This window comes from Eublepharis macularius, chromosome 7 (genome assembly GCF_028583425.1).
Source record: "Eublepharis macularius isolate TG4126 chromosome 7, MPM_Emac_v1.0, whole genome shotgun sequence".
Lineage (NCBI taxonomy): Eukaryota > Metazoa > Chordata > Lepidosauria > Squamata > Eublepharidae > Eublepharis > Eublepharis macularius.
This window is the reverse complement of record NC_072796.1, coordinates 113,041,761-113,061,411: the sequence shown is the minus strand read 5'-3', so window position 1 is coordinate 113,061,411 and position 19,651 is coordinate 113,041,761. Positions and strand designations below refer to the sequence as shown.

General features: G+C 44.7%; 1 protein-coding gene across 2 annotated transcripts in view; it reads left to right on the top strand.

The window, feature by feature from the left end:
* The window catches only part of NCALD (neurocalcin delta), a 73,258-nt gene that overhangs the window by 44,914 nt on the left and 8,693 nt on the right, over positions 1–19,651 (top strand). For both annotated transcript variants that reach the window (XM_054985233.1, XM_054985234.1), the window contains exon 2: positions 18,455–18,851. In XM_054985233.1, coding sequence (XP_054841208.1) covers positions 18,474–18,851 — 378 coding nt within the window. In that variant the 5' untranslated portion in view covers positions 18,455–18,473. The remainder of the gene's footprint in view (positions 1–18,454; positions 18,852–19,651) is intronic.

Below are 19,651 nucleotides of genomic sequence, written 5' to 3'. Positions count from 1 at the left end.
CACTGCACTGTGGGACACAGAAAAAGAAGGCTAACAAAATTGGGTTAAAAAGTAAATACAGGGTTTAAAATCATAAAAATGTGTCCTGCGCTTAATGTAGCTTTTTTTACATTAGAAAAAAATATGAGTGTGGCCTCCGAATGATTTTGATTTGTTTACCCCTCCACCAATAGTAATATGAGCTTAGGGGCACTCATCAGGCAATCTGTCCTTGTCATTAGCAAAAAGCATACTTTTGTCTTAGCTAAAGCAAATAGATTGCTATTGTCGAAACTTCAATGTTCCTGGTTGAGCAATGCCATTAATTTGTTAAAGGAATGCTGATCAACATTTTCAAAAGTCACATCCATTGTGGACTAGAGATTTCCATTGAAGGATTTCTCTCTCATGCTAGCAATGGTCAGAAGAGGAGCCATGTTGCTCTGTCAAATGAAGAGACCAGTCTTGTTTCCTCCCTCCCCCACCCCCCATTATGTGAATTGTAGCTTAATTGGGGTGATGAGAATTAGAGATTCAGTGGCTCACTGACAGAAGAACAGTTCATCTACGGTCTTCCAGTGCAGTCCCACATGGGACTGCGCACGCGCAGGCCTGCCGATCCGGACATTTCCAAGCTCAAAAAATTCACCACCAGGGGGCGCTCTCGCCTCCCACTGCGCAAGCGCGGCAATTTCCCGCCGAAAAACGGCTCCCAAGAGGCAGAGCGTCCCCCCACATACCCTCAGTTCCTTTTTCGCCGCCGATCGAGAAGGTTCTTTCCAGCTCTTCGCTATGTCGGACACTGCCCTCTTCAAGAGATGTGAGTCATGCGATAGAAAAATGACTCGGTCTGATGGCCACGCTCATTGTTTGTACTGCCTGGGGGAAACCCATAATACGCAGGCTTGCAAACACTGCTGAGCCTTCACCTCCAAGGCTAGGGCGGAGAGAGCAGGCCGGCTGCATGCTTCTCTTTGGAAGCGGGCAATGGAAGTCCACGATCCACCGGGCGCGACTGGTGATTCGATTAGGCCCGGCCCGAGTTCTGCGGCCCATAGATCTGGCCCGGGTTCCACATCTTCGAGAACTTCGCGTTCCCGTCCCTCTCCCAGCCGCTCGGAACCGAGGGCTTCTGAGCCCCCGACCACGTCATCCCGGAGCGCGTTGGAACCGGCAGCTTCTGGTCGGAGATCGTCGGGCTCGAAGGCGAGTCGGAACCGTCGACCCTCGACTTCATCTGTGGCCTCGGCGCCATCGGCTCATAAACCCTCGGAGCGACACCGACCTCCTTCGGTTCCGAAAACGGTTCCAACATCCGCGCCGGCTGTGCCTTTGTCGGTTCCGAGAACATCGGAACCATCCTCGGCGTCGAAGGCTCCGGAACCGACTATTGAAAAGAAAAAGAAGAAGCGGAAACACTCTTCTAAAAAGGACACGGCAGTCTTGGAAAGTCTTATTGTGACTCCTACCGCTCCCTCTTCGGAACCGTTGCAAGCGGTTCCAGCTGAGGACCGACGTGCGGATTCGGCTGATCGTGGCTCGCCCAGAGGTTCCATTCAGCGTTCCAGTCCGGTGGGTGATGTTATCGTTTTAGACAAACCCTCCACTCCGACGGGGCGCCCGAGGTCGACTTCGAGAGAGGCACGATCATCTGCTTCGTCGGGCAGTCGCAGGGGTCGACCCCGCAGGCGCAGTCCACGTTCCTATCGAAGTCGGTCGCGGGACGATCGCCTCAGCGATGATCCGGCTGGATCGTATTACAGTGAGAGAGCCTCCCCAATCTCGGACCGACCTTATCAGGAGAGCCCCAGGTCGCCTTCGTGGAGGTCTTATGGGGACTATCGCAGAACACCTCTCCCTTCTGATACCGACTTCCATAGGTCTCGTCGGCATTATAGTGATTCACCAATCTCTGATTCGCCTGACAGAGAAATTGGCCCCACTGATGAGGCTTCTCCTACGGATGATTTCAGGGCGTATAATGACCTGTTACAGCGCATGGCCAAAGCTCTGGACCTTGAAGTTTCTGCAACCGAGTCCAAATTTACGGACAAAATTTTACAGCACATCTACTCAGGATCCACTCCGACAGTGGCTTTTCCTTTGATTGATGGATTTGTGGATTTGTGGAAGGGCCTTCACTCTAAACCGGCCTCTACGCCCGCCACTAATCGTAAGGTTGAAAATCTCTATCGTCTTAGAGATGACGCTCATCCTTTTCTATCGACACATCCACCTCCATCATCTCTAGTTACTGAAGAGATGCAAACTAGACCTAGACAAGGTTCTGTTTCCACACCAGTCGATAAGGACAGCCGAAAGATTGATGCTTTAGGCAGAAAATTCTATACTTCGGCTGCCTTTGGGATCAAGATAGCAAACTATGCAGCGATGATGGCCGCATACCAATTGTTGCTTTGGAAAAAAGTAGCTGCCTTCGTACCAAAGCTCCCAGAAGATCAGAGAATCTTCCTGCGGGTAATACAGGAGGAGGCGGTACAGCTGTCTCGCCACCAGATCAATGCAAGCAGAAGCATGGCGGACACCTCGGCCAGGTCACTCCTCTCGGCAGTAGTTTTGCGTCGTCACGCCTGGTTGAGGACCACGGCGCTGCCTCCTGAGACTAGGAATAGAGTAGAAGATCTCCCCTTTGAAGGAACGTTACTGTTTTCTGAAAAAACGGATGAGTTCCTTTCAAAGAAGAGGACGGACCGCCTGACTGCACGTTCTTACGGTGTGCTCCACCAGAATCCTCAGCAGGCCTCTCGTCCATATTATAGGCCTTTTCAACGAAATCGGCAGCAAAGATACCAACCATACTTCGGGTATGCGTACCAATCCCGCAGAAATTATCAAAGTCCTCAGCCTTCCTTTTACCGGCGCCGGCAAAATCAGAGGGGTAGAGCCAGTTCACAACAGCGACAGGCTAAAGACCTACCTCAAGCAAATAAACAATTCTGACAGTTACAGAGCCCTGACCCCATTTTCGGGACCAGGCTGAGCACTTACAAGGCTGCATGGTGTTCTATTTGTTCGGACAGTTGGGTTTTATCAATAGTTGAAAAAGGTTATAAAGTTGAATTTTTGGATTTACCTTCCTTGAGTCTCCCTGTGTTTATTTCTCAACCACCTTCACAAGAGGTGTTATCTGAGATTTCTGCATTGTTGATTAAAGGGGCTATTGAGGAAGTCCCTGGCACATCATCCTGGTTGGGGTTTTATTCTCCCCTTTTTATGGTTGAGAAAAAGGATGGAGGTCTCCGGCCTATCCTAGATCTCAGAAAACTAAATAAGCTGGTTCGAACTAGGAAGTTTAAGATGGTAACATTACAGACGGTCTTAACACTGTTACCCTCGTATTCATGGTTTGCCGTCCTTGACCTCAAGGACGCTTATTTTCACATTTCAATTTTTTCCGATCACAAGAGGTACCTCCGGTTTACGTGTGGTACCAAGGTTTTTCAATACAGGGTCTTGCCCTTCGGTTTGGCTACCGCACCGAGGGTATTTACAAAATGCATGGCAGTTGTGGTGGCCCATTTGAGACTCCAGGGATGTTGCATTTTCCCGTATTTAGACGATTGGTTATTGGTGGGACACTCCCCTGAGGAGGTCGATAGGCAGATCGCTCTCACCTTATCTGTATGTCTTCAGTTGGGTCTTGTTGTCAACCAGAAGAAATCTAAATTGACCCCGGTAAGGTCCCTCCTTTTTATAGGAGTGGTACTAGATGGTGTTAGGAACATGGGTTTCCTGCCTGAGGAGAGGGCATCAAAGATTAAGACCCTTGTTCGTAAATTGAGGAGATGCCGTTACCAGCCGGCACGGTTCCTTCAGGGTTTGTTGGGATGCATGGCGTCCACGACGGCTGTGGTCCCCCTTGCCAGGCTTTTTATGAGAGACCTACAGACGTGGTTCAATTCTGTTTACTCCCCTGAACGGGATTCCCAGGACAGGAAATTTTCCGTCCCCAGACAGGTTCTGCGGTCGCTGGATTGGTGGTTATCTGACGCCAATCTTATGAAGGGTGTTGAGTTTGGTTATAAACAACCTCAAATCACTATTACAACGGATGCCTCACTATTGGGGTGGGGTGCTCATTGTGAGGGATTGTATGCCCATGGGGTATGGTCTGAACTAGAACGTATTGAGCATATTAATCTGCTTGAGTTGAGAGCGATCTTACTCGCTTTGATTTCCTTTTCAGATACGGTACAGAACAAGTCCGTCCAGATCTTGACGGACAATACGACAGCAATGTTTTACGTGAACAAACAGGGGGGCACGGCGTCCATGTCCCTGTGTGCAGAGGCAAAGAAGTTGTGGACTTGGGCCATAGAACATTCGGTGTGGCTCCAGGCAATGCACATACCAGGGGCCGAGAATTCTATGGCGGATCATCTGAGCAGATTGGACAGGGACAATCACGAGTGGTCCCTGCAGGACAAATATCTGCTCGCTGTTTTCTCCCGATGGGGGTTCCCGGAAGTGGATCTCTTCGCCTCGGAAGAGAATTGCAAAGTCCAAAAGTATTGTTCCAGGGGAGGAGTAGGCCTAGGGTCTCGTGGGGACGCATTTCAACTTGGGTGGTCGGGTCCCCTGATGTATGCATTCCCCCCGTTTCCGCTGTTGACCAGAGTCGTCAGCAAGATTCAGAGAGACGGAGCATCGGTCATACTGATAGCCCCTTTTTGGCCACGCCAACCGTGGTTTCACGCCCTCTGGAGGCTCCAGGCACAGTGGATTCAGTTACCGGCGGTGCCGGACCTGCTGATTTGGAGGGGAGTGTTACATCACGATATCGAGAGGCTCAAGCTCACAGCTTGGCTGATCACACAAGGCCCTTTTTTTCGGTTGATGTAACTAATGTTTTAGAGAACGCTAGGCGTTTTTCCACCAGACAGTCATATGTGTTTAAGTGGGAAAGTTTTCTTTGTGGTGTCAACAAAAGGGATCGCATCCATTTCAGGCTTCGTTGCCGGAAATATTAGATTTTTTGTGGGAGGTCAAACAGAGGGGTTTGGCTAATAGCTCCGTAAAAGTCTATTTGGCGGCTATCTCAGCCTTTCATCCTCCCATTGATCAGAGATCGGTTTTTTCTCATCCGATTGCGAAGATGTTCCTGAAGGGTCTGAATAACCTCTTCCCCCCAGTGACAGCTATCGTTCCCCAGTGGTCATTGCCTCTGGTGTTGTCTCGATTGATGGGAAAACCGTTTGAGCCCTTGGCCACTTGTCCTCTTCGACTTTTGTCTCAGAAGGTCGTTTTTCTGGTGGCTATCACCTCGGCCAGGAGGGTGGGGGAATTGGCAGCTTTGTCTCATGAACCCCCTTACCTAAAGGTCCATAAAGAGAAGGTTGTTTTGAGGACGAAGGTGGAGTTTTTGCCAAAGGTGGTATCAAGGTTTCATCTTTCCCAAGATATTACTTTACCGGTGTTTTTCCCTGACCAATCTACGGAAGCTGATAGGGCGTTGCATTCCTTGGATGTTCGCAGGGCACTCCTGTTTTATCTGGACAGGGTGAAACCATTTAGGCGTGACTCTAATTTATTTGTGTGTTACGCAGGGCCCAATAAGGGTAAGAAAGCGTCATCTTGCACCATTTCTCGTTGGGTGGTTCAAACAATTTGGACCTGCTATGCTGCAGCAAATCAACCTTGCCCTCTGGGTGTACGTGCTCACTCTACTAGGGCGCAGGCGTCTTCTGCGGCCCTGCTGAGGGGGGTCCCTCTCCATGATATTTGCAGGGCAGCAACGTGGGCCTCGGCTGACACATTTATAAAGCACTACGCTTTGGATATCCTGGATAGGAAGGAATCTTTAGTGGGAACTGCAGTGTTGCAATCCATGTTTTTGTGAATTTCATTAAAAATAAATAAATAAATAACTGAATAGATTAATAAAGGACATGAATACAGTGTCTAATTGTGTTTTTTCTTAGGTAATGCCACCTCCCTGGCGTTAAGCTTTGTAATCTTCCCATGTGGGACTGCACTGGAAGACCGTAGATGAAAAACAGGTTTTTACTTACCATAACTGTTGTTCATCTAGGTCTTCCGTGCAGGCACACATGCCCTCCCTCCTTCCCCGCTGAGTCTTTTGGTATTTTTTCCTTGTAGACAGCGGCGAGAAAGGAACTGAGGGTATGTGGGGGGACGCTCTGCCTCTTGGGAGCCGTTTTTCGGCGGGAAATTGCCGCGCTTGCGCGGTGGGAGGCGAGAGCGCCCCCTGGTGGTGAATTTTTTGAGCTTGGAAATGTCCGGATCGGCAGGCCTGCGCGTGCGCAGTCCCATGTGTGCCTGCACGGAAGACCTAGATGAACAACAGTTATGGTAAGTAAAAACCTGTTTTTCTCCAGGATTCCTTTGGAAGAAGTAATGTGTACTAAATCCATTTAAAACTACAGCGTAGGCACAGGAAATCATTCCTTCAAGTGACTGAGCACAGCTTGAACTCAGATGTCAAAGATTATGACAGCAGTCTAGAATTTCACGCCACTGGATACTGTGACTATTTCTATTGTAAATGGCAATCTCTTCAGTCGCCATGCTACAGTTTGTGAACCTTGGGGGTTTTAAATACTGCAGATTCCCAGTGCTATCTGTTGGCTCCAAGAACTAGATGGATTTGACCCATGTTAAACTCTCTCTTCTTCCTGGCAAAAAATGAGGGAAGGACTTGGATTATGAGCTCTTAAGAACATAAAAATGACCTTTCTGCATCTGAGTAAGGGGTCAGCAACTCTCACAGCCTGTCTCCCAACAATGACTAACCAGATCACCTCAGAGAAGCTTTGAGAATAGTAACAGCCATTTTGTCCTATTGGTCTGCAGCATCTTAAAATTGGCAGTATACTGCCTTTGAACATGAAGGCTCTATTTTGGTTTGCTACTGTGCAGTCCTCAACACCCTTCTAAGCCAATTGACTTCAATGGCCTTATAATGGTACAAGACTGCTGAGGATTGTGCTGTTTTGTCATTTAGGCCCTCCATATTATAAAAACCTGGGCTAACATGCTGAAGGATTCATTCAGCACTGATGTCACCTGTGAAGCTTTTGGATAGATGGTCAGGTACATATTTCATTGGATTCTGCTTGGATTTGATGTGTACTTGCCCCCTTGAAAGTAACACTTGCAGGTACAATGCCAGGCATCAAAATGAAAAATTAATATTCAACTTCCTGGTGGCTGCCAAAACCTCAATAGCCTCAAGGTGGAATGCATAAGCAGCACCTTTAATAGACCAACCGTAGTCCAAGATCTGGGATTATTTTATTATTGAAAAAATAATGGATGGTCTCCAACAATCAGCTATATATCCTAAATCAACAAATTCCCTAGAAAAATTGATGCCCTTTATTGAATACATTACTGAAAAAGACCTACTGGTTTCAAATCCAACTTACCAAACACTCTTTAACTCATAAAATTCTCTACAATAAACCCTCAAGTACAGTGTCAGATCTACAAATATCAAAAAGTAAAAGCAGGAATTACCAAAACGAGATCTTTTGGTTCCTATTATGCAAAACTTATATGCAAATAGTTTTGATCATTGTATTATCAAACTTGTATGTTAATAATTAATAAAAATTATTTTTAAAAAATGAAAAACGAAGATTTGACAGGTAGCAAAGAGTTGGCTATAATTTTCATAGTGTGTGTGTGGGGTAGGATCTCTTATTTGTAGTAGAGCTAGTATGTTAAGAAATCCAGTCCCAGTATTGGATGCTGAACCATTACAAGTATCATTAGATCATTGCTTTGAGACTCTTTTTTCTAAACCTTTTTAGATTCCCAAGTTTTTCCCATAAGAGCAGCCAGAAGAAATAACTTTTTAAAAGCACCTGTCACTGCAGCCTTGATACACAGCCTTCTTTTGAAAGAATGGCATGGCCTAAAGTCACTGCCAGCTGGAATGAGGAAAGCAGTTTTCTAGCTCCCCTGCTGTGCTCTTAACACTCATGCCTGGCTGCACTTTGGTGAAACAGATGAAGGTACAAAAGTTGTGTGGTTCCCATAGTATACAGTGCTAGAGTTTGGCAGTCTCTTTGTTCTTCATAATGACCAGGCTGTAGGAATAGCATCTATATTTTTAAATAACTGATTTCCCGACATCTAAAATGCAGCTGTCCGCGAGGCAAAAAAATATTTGTACTTATGCATGATCACATGGATCCTTTCAATATTACAGCAGTGGCGTGGGAGCCACCTTTCAGTGGGCTGATGCTACAGGGTTGCTGCAATTTTAAAAGTCTGCTAACAACTGAGCAGTGCTAATCAATTGGGTCACCCCAATCTCAGCTACATGACAATTACATGGTAAGGAAACATGCATCTTTCTTGTCCTCATTGTGGCAACGCCTTGAATGTTGCAGCAGTAGCAGTATTCTGTGATTCCACAACAAAGCCGCTTACCAGCTCCTACTGTAATGTCTGAAAGGCACTGTACTTTCTTGTTAACACTCATTAGCTCTTTTAACCAGAGAGGTTCACACACAGTACCTCTCCACAATAAGTTTTCAGGGGTTAGAAAGCGGGGCCATTCTTCATCTATCTCCCATCACAATGTAGACAGCACTGTGTTATAGCCTACAAAGGACTTCTCTGTGACAGAAATTCTACTTGTTCCTGGTGAAGGCATTTCTATCAAATTGGCCCTGGGAGAACATTCCCTTCCATTCCTGTATATAAAAATGACTTAAGGCTCTGAGCACAAATGATACTGGGCAGAGTGCAGGAACACACACGGCTTCACTCTGGAAAAGCCCCTGGCAGTCTAGGATTTTCTTACTGGTTATCCAATGACTTTATATTGGCTCCTGATAGCTCACAAGGGCTTCAGTGATGTGAAATGATGACCTTATCCCATGGGATGTGCTTAGAGTGCCCTTATATCAGTTTGTTCCTTTCATATCCTCGCATTGTGTCCACACAGAAGGGCATCACAGTCTACTGTAGAAAAGAGTCCAGTAGCACCTTTAAGACTAACCAACTTTACTGTAGCATAAGCTTTTGAGAATCACAGTTCTCTTGCATCTGATGAAGAGAACTGTGGTTCTCAAAAGCTTATGCTACAGTAAAGTTGGTTAGTCTTAAAGGTGCTACTGGACTCTTTTCTATTTTTGCTACTACAGACTAACATGGCTAACTCCTGTGGATCGATATGACAGTCTACAGTGATACTGATATTTCCCAGACCTAATAGTGGATTCCAGTAAGCCCAAACTTTGTGCTGCTTTGCCGGAGGAGAAATCATAAAGCCACTAAAGTAGGATTTAGTGGCATCGAAAATCAAAACCAAGAAGACCAGCCAATAAAACAGCTGTCCTAGCTTCCCCAGAAATGTAAAGAGCAGTACTTGTTTTTACTTTTATGCTGAGGTCAGGAATATCTGTGGGAAGGAACTGGAGAAAGCCCAGCAAGCTTTAAAATTTCTGGAAAGAAGGGATCCTTCAAGTGTAGAAGACGTTACAAATAAAGGGGGTTGTTCCATTGATTCCCAGCATTGTCTTTCAAAGGCAAGAAAGGAAAGCCTTCAAAGTGCGCTGCTAGGGGAAGACAGACGGTTGGACGCAACCAGCTTTTTCACTAGTGAAAAGGAGATTTCCTTTGACCATCAAAAAGGCTATGCTGAGTTTTATGGGACTTGCATGGACAAAAGGCTTATGTGATGGGGGCTGTAGTAAGGGAACTGAGTAAGGGGAGTGAAAAAACTGGCTGGATCCAGCCCTTGGTATTTTGCACTGTGCTCCAGCCACAACATATACTGAGAGACAACATGATGAAGTTCGCTCGTTTACATGGCAGAGTAGATGGTTTTAATAGGCATTTGCTCTCCCTAAGGAATTCTGCAAAGTCCAGCTCTGTAAAGGGAATTAGGGATCTCTAAAAGACAATTTTCAGCACCACACACCAAAGTACAGTTTTTAAATGGTGCCGTGGCTGACTCTGATATAAAAGGTATATACATTTTCACTGAAAGTGACTTGACTGATCTGTAATTTGTTAAATGGGGCATTGTTCCACTAGTGTAATTGTTTTTCTGCTTTCTCATGTTTTACGAAGAAATCAGAGCGCCTAAGTCATGTCTGAAGGATCACACCAAGTCATTATCCCCATATGTTTGAGGGACGAGCAGATTTTCATGAAATCTGCCTGAACTGTTTGTTGGGGATATCAGGCTATGCTTTGAGCATTAATAATAGCAATCTGTTGGGATTTCTCTCTTGGTTGGCTTTGTTTTGATAAGAAAATTATAACTCCACATGTTCCAGAATCCCAATTAGATTTGCTTAGAAATCCTGAAAATAGATAGGCATGAAAGCCTGTTGTTGTCTTTGGTGTCTTCTGGACACCAGCAGTGATCAGTGTTGTCCTCGTCTCCGGGGTGCCTCCAATCACAGAGTGTTCGGGATGGTCGTTCCACAACACTTGGAGGTGTTTATGCGGCCCTCCCTGTGTGTGTGTTCTACCTTCCTTCCTACTGTTCAGTTTGCAGCAGTCTGGGAATTTCAGAAATAAATTTCCTCTTCATTGCTTAGAAAGGCTGGATGTTCAGTCTCCTGAGTTTGCCCTGAACCCAGCAAAAAAAAATGGATGAAAATAAAGTAATTGATTTTATTTTTTAATTGATTAGAAAATAAAATAAAAAGTCTCCCCAAGGCCTGCATCTGTGAAACACTCTGGGACAGAGAGAGTAGGGCTGCACTGACATGGTGAAGGTTCTCTGTTTTGCATTCACTCCACCTGCAAAGACAGTGGCATTTGCTTTGGCAATGGAGCTTGCAGCCTGTGCTGAGAGCGGGGAAGAGGGCAGACGCAAGGCAAACAAACCAGACCCACACACTTAACTGAAGTGAAAATAAGGCCATAATTTTATTAAAATACAGCATGAAAAGGAGCATTGGCGAATCATATGGATCGGATCTCAAGCATCGACTGACCCGCCTGCCAGTTGATGACCCCTCACCCCCTCAGACCCCAGCTGAAGGGGGACCAGGGAGTGACATTAAAGGGAGATCATCTGGGTTTACACCCCTGAATGATTGCCCTGGCAGACCCTGAGCTGGGCATGCACCTCCATTACTCACTCCCAAGATTCCTTATGGGAATCCCCTTAAAGGGGAGCCTGGGCACGCAGGCCCTGGCTCCCCCCAAAAGAGATCCGATCCAATGACTAACCGCCTAACGAAGTTGAGACAGAGGAAAACGGCAAGCACATAATAACGGAAGAGGAGGGTGGGTCTTCGCTGCCCAAGAACAGAGTGAGAGGGGAGTGGGGCAGCTGCTAAAAAAATACCAAGCTGCCAGACCAGAGGGAGAACTGCCTCTCTGAGGTCCAGCACCAAGCCCCGCACCCCCAGAAAAACATCCCCGGCGGCTTCTGATAGGGTGCCCGGGGATTTCAAACTGATTGGCCGCGAGCTTGCCCAGGAGGATGCTAGGTGAGCCACAGACATGGCGGCCGCTGTGCTTCGACCCTCCTCCCTGCCCGTTGGCTGCAAACCAGCCCCCAGATGAGTCCGGTGGCTGTCGCTTCCACATGAAAGTTTTCCACACACTTTCCTCCCTCAGCTGCCTTTTTGTCTTAATCCCCCCTCTCCACCACAACACCAACCATGGGCGTTAGGAGAACTTATTTCCAGAATTGATCATTGTTTGTACTATTCAATTTACAATTCTTTAAAGCCCTCAAAAAAATCCTTTGGTGGCCCAGTGGGGAAAATGGTAGCAGCAAGGCGCTGTAGAAGGGAAACAGTGCCCATGTGGGTGAGAATTTAGAAGGAGCACACTTTCTTGTCAAGACAGTGTGATTACACAATTGGACTGTGCTCTTCCTCCCCAAAAGATGGGCAAAATGCTGGCTGGAGAAAGAGAGTATCAAGGAGATCCTGTTGATTTCAGGTCAAGTGCTTGCTTCTCTCACATTGAGATGAATAGAATTGACAGTGCTGCCTGGAGCATGCCAATTGTACTCCTGATATTGGGGGTGTTCTTGTATTGTAGTACAGACCCTCAACTATCATATCTAACCAAGACAAAATGCTTGCTATCAACAGCATCTGAAAGAACAGACATTTCTGGGGACCCCCGTTGCTGCTATGCCTGATGTTAGCCTGATGCTAATATCACACACTTTGCCTTTGTAAGGCTGATGCTAATATCACACACTTTGCCACTTCCTCTCCCTAACCTCCCATTGGGAGAGCACAAAGGAATGACAAGAAGTGGGAGACTGCACGGAGCAGCTGTAGCATTTCTATGCCAGAGTAAATCTAAAGGGACAGAGCCTTCTTCTTTTGATGTGGAAATCCATAAACATCGCCAAGCTTGTAAAACATTCCCCACATGCAGCTGCTCCTGTTTGGATTGTCCTCCTTCTTCTAGGACAAAGATGTGAGGATGTGGTGGGAGGAAAAGGTTCATTTTTAGGTTATACAACACAAGTCAGTAGTTAGCAGATAAAGTACGATTTCATAGCTGCTCTGTATGATATATGTAGGAAAAGCAACATCGTCCCTGCCTGGGGGCCTGAAAGTCTTGGGAATGCCGCTACCTACATTTTCCCTGCCTTCATACCTCTGCAGTGTTACAGTTTTACTTACTACCATTTCTTCACTGTTTTAAGAAACATTTTTCTCTTTGCATTTTGTGGACAAAACTATGTGGGGTCTCAATTGGAAGGGAGAGAGGGAGAAGTTGGAAGGGAGAGAGGGAGAAGAAAGAAATGTTTTGATGGTGTTTATAGTCATATTAGTGATTTTGCCTCCTGGTCTTGATATGTGCTGTGCTGTCAGCTGAATGCTTTGGGTAAGAAACTCTGGGCACATACCAATGACCCTTTATAACATAATAAGATACAAAATTTGACTACGCTTGATCAGAAATATGGAGAAACTGAACAATAGTAAGATTTTTTTTTCATCCTGTGGCAAGATGATACAGAAGAGAGGCTTACCAAGTAGTTGTATGCGCTGCTCAGTAAATGGTTATTGGTATCCCCCCCCCGCCCCGCGCTGTGCTGATGCACTGCCTGAAACCATAACAATGACGAGGAAGGTCTAGCATCCCCACAGGCAGATGCTCAGAAGCAAATGTTTCCAATCGGAGGGTTTATATTTCTTACGTAGTTGCACTGCCATGGGGGATCCCAAATGTTATTGTGATTTCCTCTGGTGTTTGCAAATACCTTGCTGTTTTCAGTATGCTTATTTTTCATTCAAAACAAATGCTTTTGCAATGCCAAATGTCTCTTGTCAGGGTGGGATATATGAGCATCACGAGTGCAATTAACAACATACAGGCAAATTAAAAATAGAACATTTGAATGAAAGGCTTCCAGAACATTATGGAATGTTGCTTTTGTTGTTGTTCAAAAGACCATTTCCATAACAGTCTAAAAGACAATCCTAATGAGTTGTACACTTCCAAACCCATTGAGGTCAATGGACTTAGAAGGGTGTAATTCTGCGTAGAATGTCACTGTCAATCAACTGAAACAGAAAACATTCGGCTGGGAAGTTGATTCTAACAGAGATAGACGTAAAGCACTTTGAAAAGTCTGAGGCTCTGTGTCGAAGAAGTGAACTTCATTTGCAGTTTGTTAGCTACACTTTAGTTCAGTGACTTCCGAAGGAGCAGCTGGAAAATATAATGATATCCTGAGATTATGAACAGGGAGGAACTGAAAAGGAGAGAAACTGGAGAGCTTGAAATTGACTCTGGGAACTTGTGAATTATTTAACATGCATTTTTTTGTATCGGTTCAAAGTGTTAGTTGTTGGTTACAGTTTTCTACCTAGGAAAACAAGAGCTCATACATCTGCCCAGTGTACGAGATGACATGGCATATTGGTTGCACCCTGTTGAGCTGGGTTTGCATTAATGATCAACCTCTACGTTGAAAGGCATCAGGAGACACAGGAAAGAAAGATTGAAGCTGACTGCTTCATCTGAACATGAAAGGCCTGTTGAGCATCGTGAAGCAACGGAAAGCAATTAAGTAGAAAGGAGGGAATGCCACAACAAAAATATGTATTTCATAGGGCGTTTGGCAGTTATTCTAGAAAGGGTTTTACAAAGGCAGAATGAAAATAATGGACAAGATGATGGACAAAAGGAAGCACTTCCTCACTCAATGAGTAATTCATTGGGGCAACCCCCCAAAAAGTTGTGGCTCAGTGGAAGAGCCTCTCCTGTGCATGTAAAAGGTCCCGGGTTCAATCCTTGGCATCTCTGGTTTAAAGGACCAGGCAGGAAGTGACATGGAATATTTCTACCTGAGAGCCGATGCCAATCTACGTAGATAATACTGACCTCAATGGACCACTGGTCTGATTTAGAATAGGGCAGCTTTTTGTGTGTTCTAAGTCCGTTGAACTCAACAAGCTTAGACAGATACAGCTCAGCTCTGCATGGGAGTGTAACTTGTAGAATTCCCTGCCAGGAGATGTAGTGATGGCCACTATCTTGGATGGCTTTAAAAAAGGGAGTGGAGTCATGGAGGACAGGGCCATTAATGGCTAACAGCCACGGTGAGTAAAGGGAAACTCCATCTCCGTAGGCAGAGGGAGGAGATAACACTGGGGAAGGCAGCTCTGTGCCTTATTTATGGGCCCTCCAAGTCTAGCTGGCTGGCTGCTTTGTGAAACTGCATGCTGCATTAGATGGAACACTGTCTGATGCAGCCGGGCAGTTTGGCTCCCAGCCTATGTAATCTGGGCTTCTTGGATTAAGCTGTCCTATTAACAGAGTACCAACAATTAGCGCTAACTTCATGCTTCCTCTGGCGGTTGGGGTCATGTGTCCATTGTTTCGCTTCTTAGCTTGTGTTGTAGGTTATCTGAGCTCTCACTCTGACTAGATTGATGATACTCAGAAATTAGTTACCTCATCTTGTCTCCTTACTTCTTTGCTGCTTTTCTGAAAGTTGAGTCTTTTGTGGCTGCTGTCTGTATAACAACCAGGCTGGAATCGAGAGTGTTTGATTTATGGCTAATTGAGTTGTAAATAAGAACTAGAGTAGTGTTTGAGCAAATGTTCAGGTTGCCAGAATATGCTATGAAGGTAATAGCGTTAGATTACTATGGGAGTTTGAATGCAAGGAAGGAAGTCCAAGGAAGAATAGAGAGAATTTTAAGCACACAAACTAAAACCAATTAAAGCGAAAATCCATTGAGTGTTTGGGGACAATCCAGTGGTTTTGTTGTCAGTGTCACATGTACAACTTGATGATAGTTCCCAAACAGGGTGTCCAGCACAGCATACCACACACACACACCATGGATTTCCTATTGTTGTAGATCTGCTTACTATGAAGTTTGTTCTACATGTTCATCAGTGAGGGACATGTCCTATGGGGTTCCGCAGGGTTCAGTTTCATCTCCCGTGCTGTTTAATCTTTACATCAGCTGTTGGGAGAGACCATCCATATTTTTGTAGGGGGGAGGTCAGCATTATGCTGTGTTGAACCCCCTGTTCTATATTTCTTTGTCTAGACCACCTGACACTTGTGTAGCTGTTCTGAGTTAGTTCCTGGCCACTGTGTTCTAGGGGCTAAAGGTGAATAAATTGAAACTGAATCCTGACAATACAAGGCTGATCCTAGTTGGTAAGGCTGAGGTCTTAGAGGGTGTTTGCTTTGTACATTTGGTGGGGTTCAGCTTACCCTGGATGACTATCTTAAGAGTCTAGAGCAATAGTTTCCAACCGGAGGTCCAAGGTGGAGTTATTGCAAGGGGTTCCCACTAGGGTTGCCAGGGACCTGGAGTCCCTCGACAGGGGATCCTCAGGTCCCTGGAGTCTCCCGGCGGGAGATTGGGAGCTGGTACTTACCCAATTTCTTTTCTCCTCTCTTTTCTGAGAGGTGTCTCCCTCTCAGCCACCCCAGAGCAGCCTGGTAAGTGGGGGGCAGGAGAGGTCATCCCACCTTTACAAAGAGCAACCCCCCACCCATTATTACCCATTTCTAAAATTGCAGTTTGATGAAGGCAGTTTAATAACCCTATTATAAGCTGTGGAAAAGGCCTTTGGCTCAACATATGTGCCCAGGCAGAGACCAGGCAGTATGTTCCAGCGATGAGGCCCCCTGCCTTCCAACCCAGGTGCTACTGCCAATGCCGTAGGTGGGAGTGGGGGACAGGCAAGCCTCCCTTGATCATGCTTGGATCCAGCACAACAAAGAACATATTGTATTGCACTTTAATCATTATTTGTGTTAGCTTCTGGTATTTGTGAGCTCCTTTGTGATCCAGCTTGCCACTAAAAGGCAGGGTTAAAAATCAAAATAAATAAACATCCACACTCACTGTTCTGTCAAGGGCTGAGAGCTCATTGTGAAAGTGGATTTTCTGCACTTGGTGCATTGAAATCTAAATACCAAAACAAACTGGATGTAGAACCAGATCTAAGGTAGAAACTTTCATTGCTTCAACTAGCCTTCCACTCTGTGAAAGCCGCACCATCCATTTCATTAAGTGCCTCGTTACAGTAAATAAGCAAGCATACCTTCTGTAGACAGAATAAATATGTCTCACGTATATACATTACTGTTTTTCAAATATACGTATATGGTGTAATCAGTAAAATAAGAATTCATTTAAAAGCATTACTGAATTTGTAGTAGCTTTTTGTCATTATGTATTTTCTCAGCCAACAGATACCAGTAGTACAACTACTATCATGTGGGGGTCCATGAAGAGAGCCTGCGCAAACCCCGATTTGAGCCAAAGGATCAGCTAAAGAGATGTTTGCTATGATCCTTTCCCAACTTTTTTGTGATGGGGACGCAAAACAACTGGTAGCTAATACAACACGTCTGATTTGCATGAATAGCGAACTATGACTATATTATGGGAAGTTTGTTACCCAGTGCGGGACGCTTTAATATGGCAACCCTACCCATGCTGCACTTCTTTGTACCGTTTGCTTTATTTACAAATGAAGACACCGTAAGTCTTCCTCTGTGCTCTCTCATCCCAAGGAAACGAAACCCGGAAGTGTTACCCTTGGAACTTCTCACAGCTCAGGGAAATGGAGAGGGCGTAACAATAGAGAGCGCACTCTCAGTTCATGTTGTGGTGGTTTTCATTTGTTGAAGGAGTTTGCCTATTTGCATTCATTTCTTTTCATCAAAATGGCCTTCCATAGGAAACGGCAGACCTGAGAAATAACTATCATCTGAAGGAGTCATGAAAGTGGGGATTCTTCTGTGAAGGGGCACCTTCAGACCTTCTAGAAAGCCTCATTAAACTTTCCTAACAAATGGAGCTTCCAGCTTCTGAAGTGTTGTTTCATGGCCAAAAGGCACTAATCTTTGCTAGACCTGGAGCACAATATGGAATAGAGCAATTTTCTTCCAATAAGATTAACAGTGGTAATTTAATTGAAAAATTGGACATAAAAGCTGGATTCAGATATATTGTCTGATGGTTAATTTAAGGAGGAAAGACTTTCTAAAGTTATAAATGCTGTTCTTCGGTGGATTTTTTTTTCTTGAAAAGATATTTTCAAAGAATCTTGGCAAAACCAATTTATAACTACTAATTGGTTTTGATACTTGGTCACTAAAGATATTAAAGGTTATGAAAAATAAGTTTATGTTTAAACCTTAAGATTCTATTTTAATGCCATGTTCTAATTTTTTACTTATAAAGAACTAGTTTAATTTTTTAAAAAGGTTTTCTCATGACCTCCTAAGTGTACAGTTAAAGTTTCTCTAACTTTCTCTCTATACTGTTCCATTCTAATTACACCCTGTATCCAACCACACAGTTCTCAAGATTTAAGGGCACTGACATACATGGATGAGGAGGAGATGACAGTCCTCCCCCCAGTAGAGACAGCTGTTGGCGGGGAGATCAGTGAGTCCTCGTGTACAACATAGAGGGCAAACTGGGAATCTGCAACAGGAGGGGGAAACAGCAGAAATTGCTACCTCCTCCTTCCAAAAATTTAAATACCTTCTGTATTTGGAACACGTGGCTGGTTATAGGCCTATATACTCATATATAATCAGGTAATATCCACTAGAAAGATTGATATCACCGATCAGTATCTAATATGATTTTGGAGTAATTTCTGTTATTTTACTGGCTGCTGAAGGATCATAAAGCCAGTAGATAGCCTAGGACCTGTGGATGGATTAATGTTTGTGAATGGAGGGCTCCCTTGCTAACATGTGCCCTGCAAAAGCTGCTCTTGAAAGTTGGGTCCTCTCAAGAGTGGGATTTGAATTGGTGTAAAGACTACAGCCAGAAGGGGAAACCAGGTATTTGCATAGATGGCATTCTTTAGGATCGTAGTTTGAAACTGTATTCCACATTGACCGCATAGAGTTAATATTATGAAAACACGGACTACTTACAACAAAATCATCCTTTATAAGATTACTCTAAAGTTTATAGTGTTCACCATAAGCCTCTAGTTTTGCATATAAGAAATAAACTTGGTTTTTTCCTCCCTTCTTTAGATAAGATCCTGACACCAAGATGGGAAAACAGAATAGCAAGCTACGCCCTGAAGTCATGCAAGATTTGCTAGAAAGCACAGACTTTACTGAACATGAGATCCAGGAATGGTACAAAGGTTTCCTGAGAGACTGTCCAAGTGGACATTTGTCCATGGAGGAGTTTAAGAAAATCTATGGGAACTTTTTTCCTTATGGGGACGCTTCTAAATTTGCTGAACACGTGTTCCGTACTTTTGATGCTAACGGTGATGGAACGATAGACTTCAGAGAATTTATCATAGCCTTGAGTGTAACGTCCCGAGGGAAACTGGAGCAAAAGCTAAAGTGGGCATTCAGCATGTATGACCTGGACGGAAACGGATACATCAGCAAGGCAGAAATGTTGGAAATTGTCCAGGTATATATCACTTCAAAGAGCTTCTCTCTGTCTCCTGAGTACAAATTGATTTGCTACTAGTTTTATTAACAATGAGTGAGTCATAAATCATCCAGCATTCTTGGCCTCCCATATATTCTCTTGAATAGAAAAATATATTACGTTAGAATCCATCTAACGTTTAACTACTGGTTGGAATGGAAAGGAAAACATGTCAGCTTGCTTCGGTCTTTGGTGCGCTTCATCTCTGAAGTTAATGCAAATAAGGGCTGTGTCTTATCTCATGCTGAGGGCTTCCTGGTTGTGATTTACCACATCAAGCTGATGAATGGTGAGGCTCTGCTAGTTGGGATTCTTATCTCTGTGACCTGAGGACAGATCTCTATCTGCTTCCCTACCAAGGAAGTTCAACTTGTCCTGGGCAACAGGTTAAAAAAATGTGCACTATTAATGGTACCTGATGGTGTCATACCCTGGTGGTGGTATGTCCACATAGGAGCTGTGAAATAATTGCGAAATCTAATTCTCAACATAGCCAAATCTGAGGATACTTAAATTCAGAGATTGCAGACATGAACAGGCAAGTCAGATATTTCTACAAACCTGAAAAAAAGCTCCAGGTTTACAGAAAAATCTGAAATCTTAAATGTCACCAAATGATAGCGATTCATGTACAACCTGTTTTTTTGTTGCACAACAAAATAGCTAGTACAGGAAACAGTTGTATGGAGAAATAAGCAAGGCAGGGAGTTTCTGCACCCACTATTCTTTGCCTGGAGTTGTCCATATTACACACAACCTCCAAATCTCCCTGTTGGCTG